At 39.6% G+C, this 17,438-nt stretch overlaps 4 protein-coding genes across 4 annotated transcripts; all 4 read left to right on the top strand.

Annotated features, from left to right (window-relative positions):
* Positions 1 to 5,759: 5,759 nt before the first annotated feature.
* LOC131970405 (lysophosphatidic acid receptor 6-like) lies at positions 5,760 to 6,655 on the top strand. The gene has a single exon (XM_059331790.1). It carries the CDS (start codon positions 5,760 to 5,762, stop codon positions 6,609 to 6,611), a length of 852 nt encoding a protein of 283 aa, XP_059187773.1. The 3' UTR covers positions 6,612 to 6,655.
* A 1,478-nt stretch (positions 6,656 to 8,133) lies between these two features.
* Positions 8,134 to 9,003, top strand: LOC131970406 (lysophosphatidic acid receptor 6-like). The gene has a single exon (XM_059331791.1). It carries the CDS (start codon positions 8,167 to 8,169, stop codon positions 9,001 to 9,003), a length of 837 nt encoding a protein of 278 aa, XP_059187774.1. The 5' UTR covers positions 8,134 to 8,166.
* Positions 9,004 to 13,422: 4,419 nt separating this feature from the next.
* LOC131970400 (lysophosphatidic acid receptor 6-like) lies at positions 13,423 to 14,289 on the top strand. Its single transcript, XM_059331784.1, has one exon. The coding sequence runs from the start codon at positions 13,423 to 13,425 to the stop codon at positions 14,287 to 14,289; it is 867 nt and encodes a 288-aa protein (XP_059187767.1).
* A 956-nt stretch (positions 14,290 to 15,245) lies between these two features.
* On the top strand, positions 15,246 to 16,858 carry LOC131969833 (lysophosphatidic acid receptor 6-like). Its single transcript, XM_059331056.1, has 2 exons — positions 15,246 to 15,255; positions 15,849 to 16,858. Exons 1-2 carry the CDS (start codon positions 15,246 to 15,248, stop codon positions 16,700 to 16,702), a joined length of 864 nt encoding a protein of 287 aa, XP_059187039.1. The 3' UTR covers positions 16,703 to 16,858.
* Positions 16,859 to 17,438: the final 580 nt, after the last annotated feature.

The raw sequence follows: 17,438 nt of genomic DNA, 5'->3' as shown, positions 1-17,438 counted from the left end.
TCTTTTAGAAGAAGGATTGTCCCTTGCTAACCCTAACCCTCCCTATCCATTCTTTGCATGTTGCAAAAAAAATAATATGGTGAAAAAGCAGCTAAAAAGAAAGACTTGACAACCAAAATGGTGAACTTCAAGCTTCAAAACCAGAGTCTACCAACCTTTGGGTGACCTCACGGTGACTACACCAACTATTATCATACAGTCATGAGCATTAACTGTCTCCTTCCTGTGCATGCTTGAATTTGCAGGAAATTTATTCTCCAAGTAAATTTAAATTGTTACAAGTTTTTATACCTACAAATTGCACACAAACCACACACATTCACAAACTAAATAAATACCTCAACAGATGTTCATTAAAACAGCTGTCTCACAATAAATCTGCACAAAACTCTACTTTTCCCAAACATTGATCCATGTATTGCCACAGATTTACTTAAGCACTTGTGCAAAAATGTTAAAATTGAATAAATGATTCACAAATTAAAAATAAATGTCACTCATCTCTCAACTACTTCTGCTATATAACTTTCAAGATGTAAATTGTTGGGAATTTATGATGCCTCTTTTATGAATAAATGATGACCTTGCATGGGGCGTCAAATATGTAAATAAAAGGGTGTTATCATAAATGCTATCCCTCCCATAAGGATATCAGATATGTAGGGGTGAACCTGAGCAACACTTGTGTGGATCCCACAGTTCAAAAGTGTGGTTAGATGGCTATCAGAATTCTTTATAATTATCATTTAAAATTATTAATTATAATAAATGATATGACTTGATTTACTCTCAGTCATCACTTGTTGGGGCACCACTCTGTAAAACAGAGAAAAATATAGCCAATTCACCTAAATCAGTCTCATAACTTTAGTAAACTATCAATTTGGAACACTGATTAATAATTAGGGCCTCGGGGCAATCTCACCGAGCACTGGTCCCTACAGCAATAGCTGAAGGGACCAGTGCTCAACAGAATACGAATTTTTCACGACGCAAGTCGCGAAAAACTGCCCAAAATTTTGCATTGAAGTGAATGGGACGGCCGACAAAAAATGAGCGAAAAAGAACAATAATTGGAGATTTTTAAACGTCTACTTCTCCGGCATAATTTCACCTAGAGATTCCATTTAAACTTTAAACAGTAGACACAAGTCTTGTGTATCGGTGTATTAATCCACGTTTCGATAGGTCATATAGTTTTTTACCAATCCCTGTTCAATGACCATCATGAGATTATAATGGGTGTGTATTGCACGGAATGTTCGTGTCACAGTGTGTGACATCATCGCCAGAGTGTAGAGGGAGAGAAAAAATTGTCAAAAAATACATTTGAAAACTGCGCTCCAGGCCGAAAATTCCACTCAACAGAAATAATTTATACATAGAAATGTAGGAAAATTTGTCTTCTCACTCACAATCCTCTGGTAAAGCTGTCAGAGTTATAGTTTGGGCGTACGACGCAAAGATGCGCCACCAAAACCACCAACAGCCTCATTGGGTCCCATATTAAAAACGCAGGAAGATTTCGAAAAAAAGGAAGATTGAACAGGTTTTTTAGATCGCTCTAACAAAGCTATTTTTTAATTTTTCTTAAAAAAAAATCATATGTAGACGTTCAGGAAGAACTCAGGACGCTCAAAGTGAAGTTGGATCAATGATAGGTATTATGGTTTTGCCAAAAATGCTTTCTGTTCGAGGCCAGAAATTTCACTCTGCCCACCTCTGGCTGCTTTCACTGTGCCAGAAGATTCCACAGCTGTTAATTCCGTTGATTGCTCTGCTCTGATTGGTCGACCCCACGCTTTGATGCTTTGATCTGATTACAGTCACAGTTACAGATGCACGCACGCACGCGCACACACACACTGGTCATTTAATGTAATAACAGTTAAAGATACACGCACACACACACACACACACACAGGTCATTTAATGTAATAACAGTTAAAGATACACGCACACACACACTGGTCATTTAATGTAATAACAGTTAAAGATACATGCACACACACACACACACTGGTCATTTAATGTAATAACAGTTAAAGATACACGCATGCACACACACACTGGTCATTTAATGTAATAACAGTTAAAGATACACGCATGCACACACACACTGGTCATTTAATGTAATAACAGTTAAAAATACACACGCACACACACACACACACACTGGTCATTTAATGTAATAACAGTTAAAGATACACGCACGCACACACACACACTGGTCATTTAATGTAATAGCAGTTAAAGATACACGCAAGCACACACACACTGGTCATTTAATGTAATAACAGTTAAAGATACACGCACGCACACAGTTATGAATATGATTGAAATCAAATTACCAAATTTAGATTTCAAATTGCTCAAAGCGTAGAGTACATTTAACTAAAAAATTTCCCTTGGGGAAATTCTGAAAGGGCCAAGGGGGCTACTGCCGGTGTGTGTACACTATGATGAGATTCTTCAGAGATTTCAAACTATGCCCTTTATCCTCAAAATGTGTGTGTGTGTGTGTGTGTGTAGCGAAAATCGCATAAAATTACCTGTGTGTGTGTAATTAAAATCGCATAAAGTTACCTGTGTGTGTGTTTGAAGCATGTGTATGCATGTGTGAGGAGTGTGCGTGTTTACGTGCATGTGTGTACGTGTGTATCTGTAACTGTAATCACATCAAAGATCAAAGGCAATCAGCTCAAAGCAATCAACAGAATTAACTGGCACCTGTTCCGGCATGACAGCAGAGGTGGACAGACTGAAATTTCTGGCCTCGAACAGAAAACATTATTGGCAAAACCATAATACCGATCATTGATCCGACTTCACTTTGAGCGTCCCGAGTTCTTCCTGAACGTCTACATATGATTTTTTTCAAGAAAAATTTAAAAATAGCTTTGTTAGAGCGATCTAAAAAAACTGTTCCATCTTCCTTTTTTACGAAATCTTCCTGCGTTTTTAATATGGGAGCCAATGAGGCTGTTGGTGGTGTTGGTGGCGCATCTATGCGTCGTACGCCCAAACTATAACTCTGACAGCTTTACCAGAGGATTGTGAGGGAGAAGACAAATTTTCCTACGTTTCTATGTATAAATTATTTCTGTAGAGTGGAATTTGCGGCCTGGAGCGCAGTTTTCAAACGTATTTTTTGACAATTTTTTCTCTCCCTCTACACTCTGGCGATGATGTCACACACTGTGACACAAACATTCCGTGCAATACACACCCATTATAATCTCAGAATTTCTCCAAAAATGATCATGATCATTGAACAGGGATTGATAAAAAACTATATGACCTATCGAAACGTGGATTAATACACCAATACACAAGACTTGTGTCTACTGTTTAAAGTTTAAATGGAGTCTCTAGGTGAAATTATGCCAGAGAACGTCGCGAAAAATTCGTGTTCTGTAGAGAAAAGTAATAGCACACTGATCCCGATCAAACCGCACGTTTTGATATATAATTTGTCCTGCAACTCTTCAAGTTGTAGGACTAGTAGCGGGACGAAATTGCATCCGGAAGAGGAAGAAGAAGAAATCCACAGTATAACAGTAGTGCAGCACTGGTCCCTACAGCTATTGCTGTATGGGACCAGTGCTTGGTGCGATTGCCCCGAGGCCCTAATAAATGTTACAGTGACAGTTGTGATCTGTGTCGAGACACAAACATTTCCTGTTGCATTTTTTAATCTGCTACCCAATCTTCACCCCTCACAGCAGAGGGAGGGACTGATTAGTGCAGTATTTAATAAAGCACACAGAATCATTGCTTTTCTCATCAGACAGACATGAACAACACCATGGAAGCTGGACCTGAGCCCAAGCTGGGTTATGCTCTGTTCTATGGCTCTATTATGGCGCTGGGTCTGCCTCTCAATGCTGTCTCACTGTGGATTCTGCTGAGACACCACAGCCTCAAAACCCCCAGCGCTGTCTTCATGGTCAACCTGGCCATCTCTGACCTGCTGCTGGTCATCTCCTTGCCCATGAGGGTCTACTTTTACGCCACGGGCACCTGGCCTCTGAGTGGTGGGGCATGTACTTGGATCACAATGCTCTTTCGTGACAACATCCGCTCCACCTTTAGTATGTCTCGCTACCGTGAACTGCTGCTTGGATCCAATGTTGTATTACTTTTCTCTGGATGCCTTCTGGAAGAAGAAAGAGGATGCAGATCTTCCAAGAGAATAGTAGACAAACTGTTTCATGAAATGGCATCAGATTTCCAGTGAATCCCTTTCTGATTTTCCTGATTTTCAGCAAAAATAACCTGTTTGGGTCTGGAATGCTCATTTCTCTTTAAGTTTGATAGTATGTTTATGTTTATGTTTATGCTTTTATTAACATGTCCAGAAAGACTCCAGGCTGTTTGGGGAGACATTATGACTCTTAGAGGAATACTTAATCCCCAAAAGGACCATTTGTAAAGCAACTGTTCACTCAATGCTACCTTGAATTCTTGAAAAAAAAACTTTGTTTGTCTTGCATTTGTCCATGGTGAACAAAGAATCTAAAAAAGGAAGAAAACTGTTGATGAATTGACAGTAACATTGAACACAAAACAGCAAAAATAACCAGCATTTTCTGGGCCTGAAGAGTGAGTCCAACAGGCATTTTCTCTCATGACCAGCAGGGGGCAACTACACAAGTTGTAAAAATAAGTCAATAGCAATATGAGCTGATGATGTATTACCTCATTAACCATTTCCCTATTGAGTTTATGGTCTCAATCATTAGTTTTGATTCTTTGTCAATACAACATGATGTTCATTTTGTAAATGATGGTCCCCTTTAAATCAAATAGATGATAAAGCAGGATATGCTTTTGGGTGTGGCTACTGTATGATTGACATGTTGCTTCCACAGTGCACTGTGTGATTTAATCTTTGAACTTTGACCCTATCAAAGTGTGTTTTCACCTTCAATAAAGTTGACTGGAACATTTTGGTCACTTAAAAAATGTCTCGTTCAGTGTTTATTTGGAATGAAGACACTCTGAGGAGTCGGCTGTTCTTTTAGAAGAAGGATTGTCCCTTGCTAACCCTAACCCTCCCTATCCATTCTTTGCATGTTGCAAAAAAAAATAATACAATGACAGCTGTAAACAAAGACTTGACAACCAAAATGGTGACCTCGAGGCTTCACCACCAAAGTCTACAAACAATGGTTCACGGTGACTTCACCTACTATTATTAAACAGTCATGAGCATTGACCATCTCCAAGAAATGTATTCTCCAAGTAAATTTAAGTTTAAAACAACGTTTTTTGTTGCACACAAACCACACATATGAACTACAAAAAATATCACAACATAAGTTCATTAAAGCAGCTGTCTGGCAATAAATCTGCACAAAACTCTACTTGCTGCAAACATTGATGTGCATGAAAGCCCTGTTGTGTTACCACAGATTTACTTATACATTTGTTGAAAAATTGAATAATTAATTAATTAATTAATAATAAATGTCAATCATCTCTCAACTACTTCTGCTATATAACTTTCAAGATGTGATTTAAAATATGTAATTTAGGTGTTTAGTGGGAACATATTACATTTCAAATTGCTCAAAACATAGAGTACATCTCATTAATGTCACAGTGACAGTTGTGATCTGTGTTTAGGCACAAACATTTCCTGTTGCATTTTTTAATCTGCTACCCAATCTTCACACCTCATAGCAGAGGGAGGGACTGATTAGTGCAGTATTTAATAAAGCACACAGAATTATTGCTTTTCTCATCAGACAGACATGAACAACACCATGGAAGCTGGATTTGAGCCCAAGCTGGGTTATGCTCTGTTCCATGGCTCTATTATGACGCTGGGTCTGCCTCTCAATGCTGTCTCACTGTGGATTCTGCTGAGACACCACAGCCTCAAAACCCCCAGCGCTGTCTTCATGGTCAACCTGGCCATCTCTGACCTGCTGCTGGTCATCTCCTTGCCCATGAGGGTCTACTTTTACGCCACGGGCACCTGGCCTCTGAGTGATGGGGCATGTACTTTGATCACAATGCTCTTACGTGACAACATCCGCTCCAGCTCCATCTTCATCACCTTCATCAGCGTGGACCGGCTGCTGGCTGTGGTTTATCCTCTGAGGTCACGCCATCTTCGGACCGCTTGCAACGCTCTGAAAGCTGTTGGGCTCGCTTGGCTGTTTGTGTTGGTGATCAACATCCCAGAGAGGGTAATATTTTCAAGATTTTTAGAGAGCTACAATAAATCCACCTGTTTTGAATTTCCTCAACAGGAGCCACAAATGTCAGCAATGGTCTATCCTCAGCAGGTGTTAGTGCTCACCATGCTGGCAGTCAACATTGTGTGCACCACTTTGGTGTCTTGGACCCTTCACACACATCTCAGTGACTCAGCAAGGGTCAACAACAAGATCAATGTCATGCTGATTTTTGTCATGAACCTGGTAATGTTTACCATATGTTTCCTGCCTGTGTCTCTTAGTTTATTGATTAATAGGAATGCATCTGAACCTTTAGTATGTCTCGCTACCGTGAACTGCTGCTTGGATCCACTGTTGTATTACTTTTCTCTGGATGCCTTCTGGAAGAAGAAAGAGGATGCAGATCTTCCAAGAGAATAGTAGACAAACTGTTTCATGAAATGACATCAGATTTCCAGTGAATTCCTTTCTGATTTTCCTGCTTTTCAGCAAAAATAACCTGTTTGGGTCTGGAATGCTCATATCGCTTTAAGTTTGATAGCATGTTGGCTTTTATTAACATGTCCAGAAAGACTCCAGGCTGTTTGGGGAGACACTATGACTCTTAGAGGAATACTTAATCCCCAAAAGGAAAATTGGAAAGCAACTGTTCACTCTATGCTACCTTGAATTCTTGGAAAAAAAACTTTGTTTATCATGCATTTGTCCATGGTGAACAAAGAATCTAAAAAAGGAAGAAAACTGTTGATGAATTGACAGTAACATTGAACACAAAACAGCAAAAATAACCAGCATTTTCTGGGCCTGAAGAGTGAGTCCAACAGGCATTTTCTCTCATGACTAGCAGGGGGCAACTACACAAGTTGCAAAAATAAGTCAATAGCAATATGAGCTGATGATGTATTAACTCATTAACCATTTCCCTATTGAGTTTATGGTCTCAATCATTAGTTTTGATTCTTTGTCAATACAACATGATGTTCATTTTGTAAATTATGGTCCCCTTTAAATCAAATAGATGATAAAGCAGGATATGCTTTTTGGTGTGGCTACTGTATGTTTCACATGTTGCTTCCACAGTGCACTGTGTGGTTTCATCTTTGAACTTTGACCCTATCAAAGTGTGTTTTCACCTTCAATAAAGTTGACTGGAACATTTTGGTCACTTAAAAAATGTCTCGTTCAGTGTTTATTTGAAATGAAGACCCTCTGAGGAGTCGGCTGTTCTTTTAGAAGAAGAATTGTCCCTTGCTAACCCTAACCCTCCCTATCCATTCTTTGCATGTTGCAAAAAAATAATACAGTGACAGCTGTAAACAAAGACTTGACAACCAAAATGGTGACCTCGAGGCTTCACCACCAAAGTCTACAAACAATGGTTCACGGTGACTTCACCTACTATTATTAAACAGTCATGAGCATTGACCATCTCCAAGAAATGTATTCTCCAAGTAAATTTAAGTTTAAAACAACGTTTTTTGTTGCACACAAACCACACATATGAACTACAAAAAATATCACAACATAAGTTCATTAAAGCAGCTGTCTGGCAATAAATCGGCACAAAACTCTACTTGCTGCAAACAGTGATGTGCATGAAAGCCCTGTTGTGTTACCATAGATTTACTGATACATTTGTTGAAAAATTGAATAATTAATGAATTAATTAATAATAAATGTCAATCATCTCTCAACTACTTCTGCTATATAACTTTCAAGATGTGATTTAAAATATGTAATTTAGGTGTTTAGTTGGAACATATTACATTTCAAATTGCTCAAAACATAGAGTACATCTCATTAATGTCACAGTGACAGTTGTGATCTGTGTTTAGACACAAACATTTCCTGTTGCATTTTTTAACTGCTACCCAATCTTCACACCTCATCCCCCTCCACTCAGACAGAGAGCAGAGGGAGGGACTAATTATTGCAGTATTCAACGCAGAATCATTGCTTTTCTCATCATACAGACATGAACAACACCATGGAAGCTGGACCTGAGCCCAAGCTGGGTTATGCTCTGTTCTACGGCTCTATTATGGTGCTGGGTCTGCCTCTCAATGCTGTCTCACTGTGGATTCTGCTGAGACACCACAGCCTCAAAACCCCCAGCGCTGTCTTCATGGTCAACCTGGCCATCTCTGACCTGCTGCTGGTCATCTCCTTGCCCACGAGGGTCTACTTTTACGCCACGGGCACCTGGCCTCTGGGAGATCTGGCATGCATCTGTGTCGCAATGCTCTTTCGCACCAACATCCGCTCCAGCAACTTCTTCATCACCTTCATCAGCGTGGACCGGCTGCTGGCTGTGGTTTATCCTCTGAGGTCACGCCATCTTCGGACCGCTTGCAACGCTCTGAAAGCTGTTGGGCTCGCTTGGCTGTTTGTGTTGGTGAGCCACATCCCAGAGGGTGTGAAAGGATCAGTATTTTTAGAGAGCAACAATAAATCCACCTGTTTTGAGCTGCCAAGATCAGCAATGGTCTATGTTAAGCCGGTGTTAGTGCTCACCATGCTGGCAGTCAACATTGTGTGCACCACTTTGGTGTCTTGGACCCTTCACACACATCTCAGTGACTCAGCAAGGGTCAACAACAAGATCAATGTCATGCTGATTTTTATCATGAACTTGGTTATGTATACCATATGTTTCCTCCCTTTGTCTCTTAGTTTATTGATTAATGGGACTGCACCTCCACCTTTAGTATGTCTCGCTGCCGTGAACTGCTGCTTGGATCCACTGTTGTATTACTTTTCTCTGGATGCCTTCTGGAAGAAGAAAGAGGATGCAGATCTTCCAAGAGAATAGTAGACAAACTGTTTCATGAAATGACATCAGATTTCCAGTGAATTCCTTTCTGATTTTCCTGCTTTTCAGCAAAAATAACCTGTTTGGGTCTGGAATGCTCATATCGCTTTAAGTTTGATAACATGTTGGCTTTTATTAACATGTCCAGAAAGACTCCAGGCTGTTTGGGGAGACACTATGACTCTTAGAGGAATACTTAATCCCCAAAAGGACAATTTGTAAAGCAACTGTTCACTCTATGCTACCTTGAATTCTTGGAAAAAAAACTTTGTTTATCTTGCATTTGTCCATGGTGAACAAAGAACCTAAAAAAGGAAGAAAACTGTTGATGAATTGACAGTAACATTGAACACAAAACAGCAAAAATAACCAGCATTTTCTGGGCCTGAAGAGTGAGTCCAGCAGGCATTTTCTCTCATGACCAGCAGGGGGAAACTACACAAGTTGCAAAAATAAGTCAATAGCAATATGAGCTGATGATGTATTAACTCATTAACCATTTCCCTATTGAGTTTATGGTCCCAATCATTAGTTTTGATTTTTTGTCAATACAACATGATGTTCATTTTGTAAATTATGGTCCCCTTTAAATCAAATGGATGATAAAGCAGGATATGCTTTTGGGTGTGGCTACTGTATGTTTGACATGTTGCTTCCACAGTGCACTGTGTGATTTAATCTTTTAAATTTGACCCTATCAAAGTGTGTTTTCACCTTCAATAAAGTTGACTGGAACATTTTGGTCACTTAAAAATGTCTCGTTCAGTGTTTCCTTCCTATCCATTCTTTGCATGTTGCAAAAAAAATAATATGGTGAAAAAGCAGCTAAAAAAGAAAGACTTGACAGCCAAAATGGTGAACTCCAAGCTTCAAAACCAGAGTCTACCAACCTTTGGGTGACCTCACGGTGACTACACCAACTATTATTATACAGTCATGAGCATTACCTGTCTCCTTCCTGTGCACGCTTGAATTTGCAGGAAATTTATTCTCCAAGTAAATTTAAATTGTAACAAGTTTTTTATACCTACAAATTGCACACAAACCACACACATTCACAAACTAAATAAATACCTCAACAGATGTTCATTAAAACAGCTGTCTCACAATAAATCTGCACAAAACTCTACTTTTCCCAAACATTGATCCATGTATTGCCACAGATTTACTTAAGCACTTGTGCAAAAATGTTAAAATTGAATAAATGATTCACAAATTAAAAATAAATGTCATCTCTCAACTACTTCTGCTATATAACTTTCAAGATGTAAATTGTTGGGAATTTATGATGCCTCTTTTATGAATAAATGATGACCTTGCATGGGGCGTCAAATATGTAAATAAAAGGGTGTTATCATAAATGCTATCCCTCCCATAAGGATATCAGATATGTAGGGATGAACCTGAGCAACACTTGTGTGGATCCCACTGTTCAAAAGTGTGGTTAGATGGCTATCAGAATTCTTTATAATTATCATTTAAAATTATTAATTATAATAAATGATATGACTTGATTTACTCTCAGTCATCACTTGTTGGGGCACCACTCTGTAAAACAGAGAAAAATATGGCCAATTCACCTAAATCAGTCTCATAACTTTAGTAAACTATCAATTTGGAACACTGATTAATAATTAGGGCCTCGGGGCAATCTCACCGAGCAATTTAGAATACGAATTTTTCACGACGCAAGTCGCGAAAAACTGCCCAAAATTTTGCATTGAAGTGAATGGGACGGCCGACAAAAAATGAGCGAAAAAGAACAATAATTGGAGATTTTTAAACGTCTACTTCTCCGGCATAATTTCACCTAGACACTCCATTTAAACTTTAAACAGTAGACACAAGTCTTGTGTATCGGTGTATTAATCCACGTTTCGATAGGTCATATAGTTTTTTACCAATCCCTGTTCAATGACCATGATCATTTTTGGAGAAATTCTGAGATTATAATGGGTGTGTATTGCACGGAATGTTCGTGTCACAGTGTGTGACATCATCACCAGAGTGTATAGGGAGAGAAAAAATTGTCAAAAAATAAATTTGAAAACTGCGCTCCAGGCCGCAAATTCCACTCTACAGAAATAATTTATACATAGAAATGTAGGAAAATTTGTCTTCTCACTCACAATCCTCTGGTAAAGCTGTCAGAGTTATAGTTTGTGTTGTTCTTAAAAAAAAAACATATGAAGACGTTCAGGAAGAACTCGGGACACTCAAAGTGAAGTCGGATCAATGATAGGTATTATGGTTTTGACAAAAATGCTTTCTGTTCGAGGCCAGAAATTTCACTCTGCCCACCTCTGGCTGCTTTCACTGTGCCAGAAGATTCCACAGCTGTTAATTCCGTTGATTGCTCTGCTCTGATTGGTCGACCCCACGCTTTGATGCTTTGATGTGATTACAGTCACAGTTACAGATGCACGCACGCACGCGCACACACACACTGGTCATTTAATGTAATAACAGTTAAAGATACACGCACGCACACACACACTGGTCATTTAATGTAATAACAGTTAAAGATACACACACGCACACACACACACTGGTCATTTAATGTAATAACAGTTAAAGATACATGTATGCACACACACACTGGTCATTTAATGTAATAACAGTTAAAGATACACGCACACACACACACACACTGGTCATTTAATGTAATAACAGTTAAAGATACACGCACGCACACACACACTGGTCATTTAATGTAATAACAGTTAAAGATACACGTATGCACACACACACTGGTCATTTAATGTAATAACAGTTAAAGATACACGCATGCACACACACACTGGTCATTTAATGTAATAACAGTTAAAAATACACGCACGCACACACACACACACACTGGTCATTTAATGTAATAACAGTTAAAGATACACGCACGCACACACACACTGGTCATTTAATGTAATACCAGTTAAAGATACACGCACGCACACAGTTATGAATATGATTGAAATCAAATTACCAAATTTAGATTTCAAATTGCTCAAAGCGTAGAGTACATTTAACTAGAAAATTTCCCCTGGGGAAATTCTGAAAGGGCCACGGGGGCTACTGCCGGTGCGTGTACACTATGATGAGATTCTTCAGAGATTTCAAACTATGCCCTTTATCCTCAAAATGTGTGTGTGTGTAGCGAAAATCGCATAAAATGACCTGTGTGTGTGTAATTAAAATCACATAAAGTTACCTGTGTGTGTGTTTGAAGAATGTGTATGCATGTGTGAGGAGTGTGCGTGCTTACGTGCATGTGTGTGTGTGTGTATCTGTAACTGTAATCACATCAAAGATCAAAGGCAATCAGATCAAAGCAATCAACAGAATTAACTGACACCTGTTAATGAAAGAGTGACAGCAGAGGTGGACAGACTGAAATTTCTGGCCTCGAACAGAAAGAATTTTTGGCAAAACCATAATACCTATCATTGATCCGACTTCACTTTGAGCGTCCCGAGTTCTTCCTGAACGTCTAGATATGATTTTTTTAAAGAAAAATTTAAAAATTGCTTTGTTAGAGCGATCTAAAAAAATTTTTCCATCTTCCTTTTTTACGAAATCTTCCTGCGTTTTTAATATGGGAGCCAATGAGGCTGTTGGTGGTTTTGGTGGCGCATCTTTGCGTCGTACGCACAAACTATAACTCTGACAGCTTTACCAGAGGATTGTGAGGGAGAAGACAAATTTTCCTACATTTCTTTGTATAAATTATTTCTGTAGAGTGGAATTTGCGGCCTGGAGCGCAGTTTTCAAACGTATTTTTTGACAATTTTTTCTCTCCCTCTACACTCTGGCGATGATGTCACACACTGTGACACAAACATTCCGTGCAATACACACCCATTATAATCTCAGAATTTCTCCAAAAATGATCATGGTCATTGAACAGGGATTGATAAAAAACTATATGACTTATCGAAACGTGGATTAATACACCAATACACAAGACTTGTGTCTACTGTTTAAAGTTTAAATGGAGTCTCTAGGTGAAATTATGCCAGAGAACGTCGCGAAAAATTCGTGTTCTGTAGAGAAAAGTAATAGCACACTGATCCCGATCAAACCGCACGTTTTGATATATAATTTGTCCTGCAACTCTTCAAGTTGTAGGACTAGTAGCGGGACGAAATTGCATCCGGAAGAGGAAGAAGAAGAAATCCACAGTATAACAGTAGTGCAGCAGTGGTCCCTACAGCTATTACTGTATGGGACCAGTGCTTGGTGCGATTGCCCCGAGGCCCTAATAAATGTTACAGTGACAGTTGTGATCTGTGTCGAGACACAAACATTTCCTGTTGCATTTTTTAATCTGCTACCCAATCTTCACCCCTCACAGCAGAGGGAGGGACTGATTAGTGCAGTATTTAAGAAAGCACACAGAATCATTGCTTTTCTCATCAGACAGACATGAACAACACCATGGAAGCTGGACCTGAGCCCAAGCTGGGTTATGCTCTGTTCTACGGCTCTATTATGGCGCTGGGTCTGCCTCTCAATGCTGTCTCATTGTGGATTCTGCTGAGACACCACAGCCTCAAAACCCCCAGCGCTGTCTTCATGGTCAACCTGGCCATCTCTGACCTGCTGCTGGTCATCTCCTTGCCCATGAGGGTCTACTTTTACGCCACGGGCACCTGGCCTCTGAGTGATGGGGCATGTACTTTGATCACAATGCTCTTTCGTGACAACATCCGCTCCAGCTCCATCTTCATCACCTTCATCAGCGTGGACCGGCTGCTGGCTGTGGTTTATCCTCTGAGGTCACGCCATCTTCGGACCGCTTGCAACGCTCTGAAAGCTGTTGGGCTCGCTTGGCTGATTGTGTTGGTGATCAACATCCCAGAGAGGGTAATATTTTCAAGATTTTTAGAGAGCTACAATAAATCCACCTGTTTTGAATATCACCATAACCATCAATATCTGCATCATAATGGACCAGTCGTTGCTTATGTTCAGTCTGTGATTATACTCACCATGCTGGCAGTCAACATTGTGTGCACCACTTTGGCGTCTTGGACCCTTCACACACATCTCAGTGACTCAGCAAGGGTCAACAACAAGATCAATGTCATGCTGATTTTTGTCATGAACTTGGTTATGTTTATCATATGCTTCTTGCCTATGTCAGTTGGATTATTAATTCTCGGGACACCTGCATTGACACCTTTAGTATGTCTCGCTACCGTGAACTGCTGCTTGGATCCACTGTTGTATTACTTTTCTCTGGATGCCTTCTGGAAGAAGAAAGAGGATGCAGATCTTCCAAGAAAATAGTAGACAAACTGTTTCATGAAATGGCATCAGATTTCCAGTGAATCCCTTTCTGATTTTCCTGCTTTTCAGCAAAAATAACCTGTTTGGGTCTGGAATGCTCATTTCTCTTTAAGTTTGATAGCATGTTGGCTTTTATTAACATGTCCAGAAAGACTCCAGGCTGTTTGGGGAGACATTATGACTCTTAGAGGAATACTTAATCCCCAAAAGGACCATTTGTAAAGCAACTGTTCACTCTATGCTACCTTGAATTCTTGAAAAAAAAACTTTGTTTGTCTTGCATTTGTCCATGGTGAACAAAGAATCTAAAAAAGGAAGAAAACTGTTGATGAATTGACAGTAACATTGAACACAAAACAGCAAAAATAACCAGCATTTTCTGGGCCTCAAGAGTGAGTCCAACAGGCATTTTCTCTCATGACCAGCAGGGGGCAACTACACAAGTTGTAAAAATAAGTCAATAGCAATATGAGCTGATGATGTATTACCTCATTAACCATTTCCCTATTGAGTTTATGGCCTCAATCATTAGTTTTGATTCTTTGTCAATACAACATGATGTTCATTTTGTAAATGATGGTCCCCTTTAAATCAAATAGATGATAAAGCAGGATATGCTTTTGGGTGTGGCTACTGTATGATTGACATGTTGCTTCCACAGTGCACTGTGTGATTTAATCTTTGAACTTTGACCCTATCAAAGTGTGTTTTCACCTTCAATAAAGTTGACTGGAACATTTTGGTCACTTAAAAAATGTCTCGTTCAGTGTTTATTTGGAATGAAGACACTCTGAGGAGTCGGCTGTTCTTTTAGAAGAAGGATTGTCCCTTGCTTACCCTAACCCTCCCTATCCATTCTTTGCATGTTGCAAAAAAATAATACAGTGACAGCTGTAAACAAAGACTTGACAACCAAAATGGTGACCTCGAGGCTTCACCACCAAAGTCTACAAACAATGGTTCACGGTGACTTCACCTACTATTATTAAACAGTCATGAGCATTGACCATCTCCAAGAAATGTATTCTCCAAGTAAATTTAAGTTTAAAACAACGTTTTTTGTTGCACACAAACCACACATATGAACTACAAAAAATATCACAACATAAGTTCATTAAAGCAGCTGTCTGGCAATAAATCGGCACAAAACTCTACTTGTTGCAAACATTGATGTGCATGAAAGCCCTGTTGTGTTACCACAGATTTACTTATACATTTGTTGAAAAATTGTTAAAATTGAATAATGAATTAATTAATAATAAATGTCAATCATCTCTCAACTACTTCTGCTATATAACTTTCAAGATGCGATTTAAAATATGTAATTTAGGTGTTTAGTTGGAACATATTACATTTCAAATTGCTCAAAACATAGAGTACATCTCATTAACTTCACAGTGACATTTGTGGTCTGTGTTTAGACTCAAACATTTCCTGTTGCATTTTTGAACTGCTACCCAATCTTCACACCTCATCCCCCTCCACACAGATAGAGAGCAGAGGGAGGGACTAATTATTGCAGTATTCAACACAGAATCATTGCTTTTCTCATCATACAGACATAAACAACACCATGGAAGCTGGACCTGAGCCCAAGCTGGGTTATGCTCTGTTCTACGGCTCTATTATGGCGCTGGGTCTGCCTCTCAATGCTGTCTCACTGTGGATTCTGCTGAGACACCACAGCCTCAAAACCCCCAGCGCTGTCTTCATGGTCAACCTGGCCATCTCTGACCTGCTGCTGGTCATCTCCTTGCCCATGAGGGTCTACTTTTACGCCACGGGCACCTGGCCTCTGAGTGGTGGGGCATGTACTTTGATCACAATGCTCTTTCGTGACAACATCCGCTCCAGCTCCATCTTCATCACCTTCATCAGCGTGGACCGGCTGCTGGCTGTGGTTTATCCTCTGAGGTCACGCCATCTTCGGACCGCTTGCAACGCTCTGAAAGCTGTTGGGCTCGCTTGGCTGATTGTGTTGGTGATCAACATCCCACAGAGGGTAAAATTTTCAAGATTTTTAGAGAGCTACAATAAATCCACCTGTTTTGAATTTCCTCAACAGCAGCCACAAATATCAGCAATGGTCTATCCTCAGCCGGTGTTAGTGCTCACCATGCTGGCAGTCAACATTGTGTGCACCACTTTGGTGTCTTGGACCCTTCACACACATCTCAGTGACTCAGCAAGGGTCAACAACAAGATCAATGTCATGCTGATTTTTGTCATGAACTTGGTTATGTTTATCATATGTTTCCTGCCTTTGTCTCTTAGTTTATTGATTAATGGGACTGCACCTCCACCTTTAGTATGTCTCGCTACCGTGAACTGCTGCTTGGATCCACTGTTGTATTACTTTTCTCTGGATGCCTTCTGGAAGAAGAAAGAGGATGCAGATCTTCCAAGAGAATAGTAGACAAACTGTTTCATGAAATGACATCAGATTTCCAGTGAATTCCTTTCTGATTTTCCTGATTTTCAGCAAAAATAACCTGTTTGGGTCTGGAATGCTCATTTCTCTTTAAGTTTGATAGTATGTTGGCTTTTATTAACATGTCCAGAAAGACTCCAGGCTGTTTGGGGAGACATTATGACTCTTAGAGGAATACTTAATCCCCAAAAGGACCATTTGTAAAGCAACTGTTCACTCTATGCTACCTTGAATTCGTGAAAAAAAACTTTGTTTGTCTTGCATTTGTCCATGGTGAACAAAGAATCTAAAAAAGGAAGAAAACTGTTGATGAATTGACAGTAACATTGAACACAAAACAGCAAAAATAACCAGCATTTTCTGGGCCTGAAGAGTGAGTCCAACAGGCATTTTCTCTCATTACCAGCAGGGGGCAACTACACAAGTTGCAAAAATAAGTCAATAGCAATATGAGCTGATGATGTATTAACTCATTAACCATTTCCCTATTGAGTTTATGGTCTCAATCATTAGTTTTGATCCTTTGTCAATACAACATGATGTTCATTTTGTAAATTATGGTCCCCTTTAAATCAAATAGATGATAAAGCAGGATATGCTTTTGGGTGTGGCTACTGTATGTTTGACATGTTGCTTCCACAGTGCACTGTGTGATTTAATCTTTGAACTTTGACCCTATCAAAGTGTGTTTTCACCTTCAATAAAGTTGACTGGAACA

Source organism: Centropristis striata, chromosome 4 (assembly GCF_030273125.1).
Source record: "Centropristis striata isolate RG_2023a ecotype Rhode Island chromosome 4, C.striata_1.0, whole genome shotgun sequence".
NCBI classification, from domain to species: Eukaryota; Metazoa; Chordata; class Actinopteri; order Perciformes; family Serranidae; genus Centropristis; species Centropristis striata.
Note: the sequence above shows the minus strand (reverse complement) of the source record. Positions and strands in the feature narration are given on the sequence as shown.

What these genes read in the sequence shown, in the direction of transcription:
- LOC131970405 (XM_059331790.1), top strand. Translation starts at nt 5,760, where the DNA reads ATGAACAACACCATGGAAGCTGGATTTGAGCCCAAGCTGGGTTATGCT.
- LOC131970400 (XM_059331784.1), top strand. Translation starts at nt 13,423, where the DNA reads ATGAACAACACCATGGAAGCTGGACCTGAGCCCAAGCTGGGTTATGCT.
- LOC131970406 (XM_059331791.1), top strand. Translation starts at nt 8,167, where the DNA reads ATGAACAACACCATGGAAGCTGGACCTGAGCCCAAGCTGGGTTATGCT.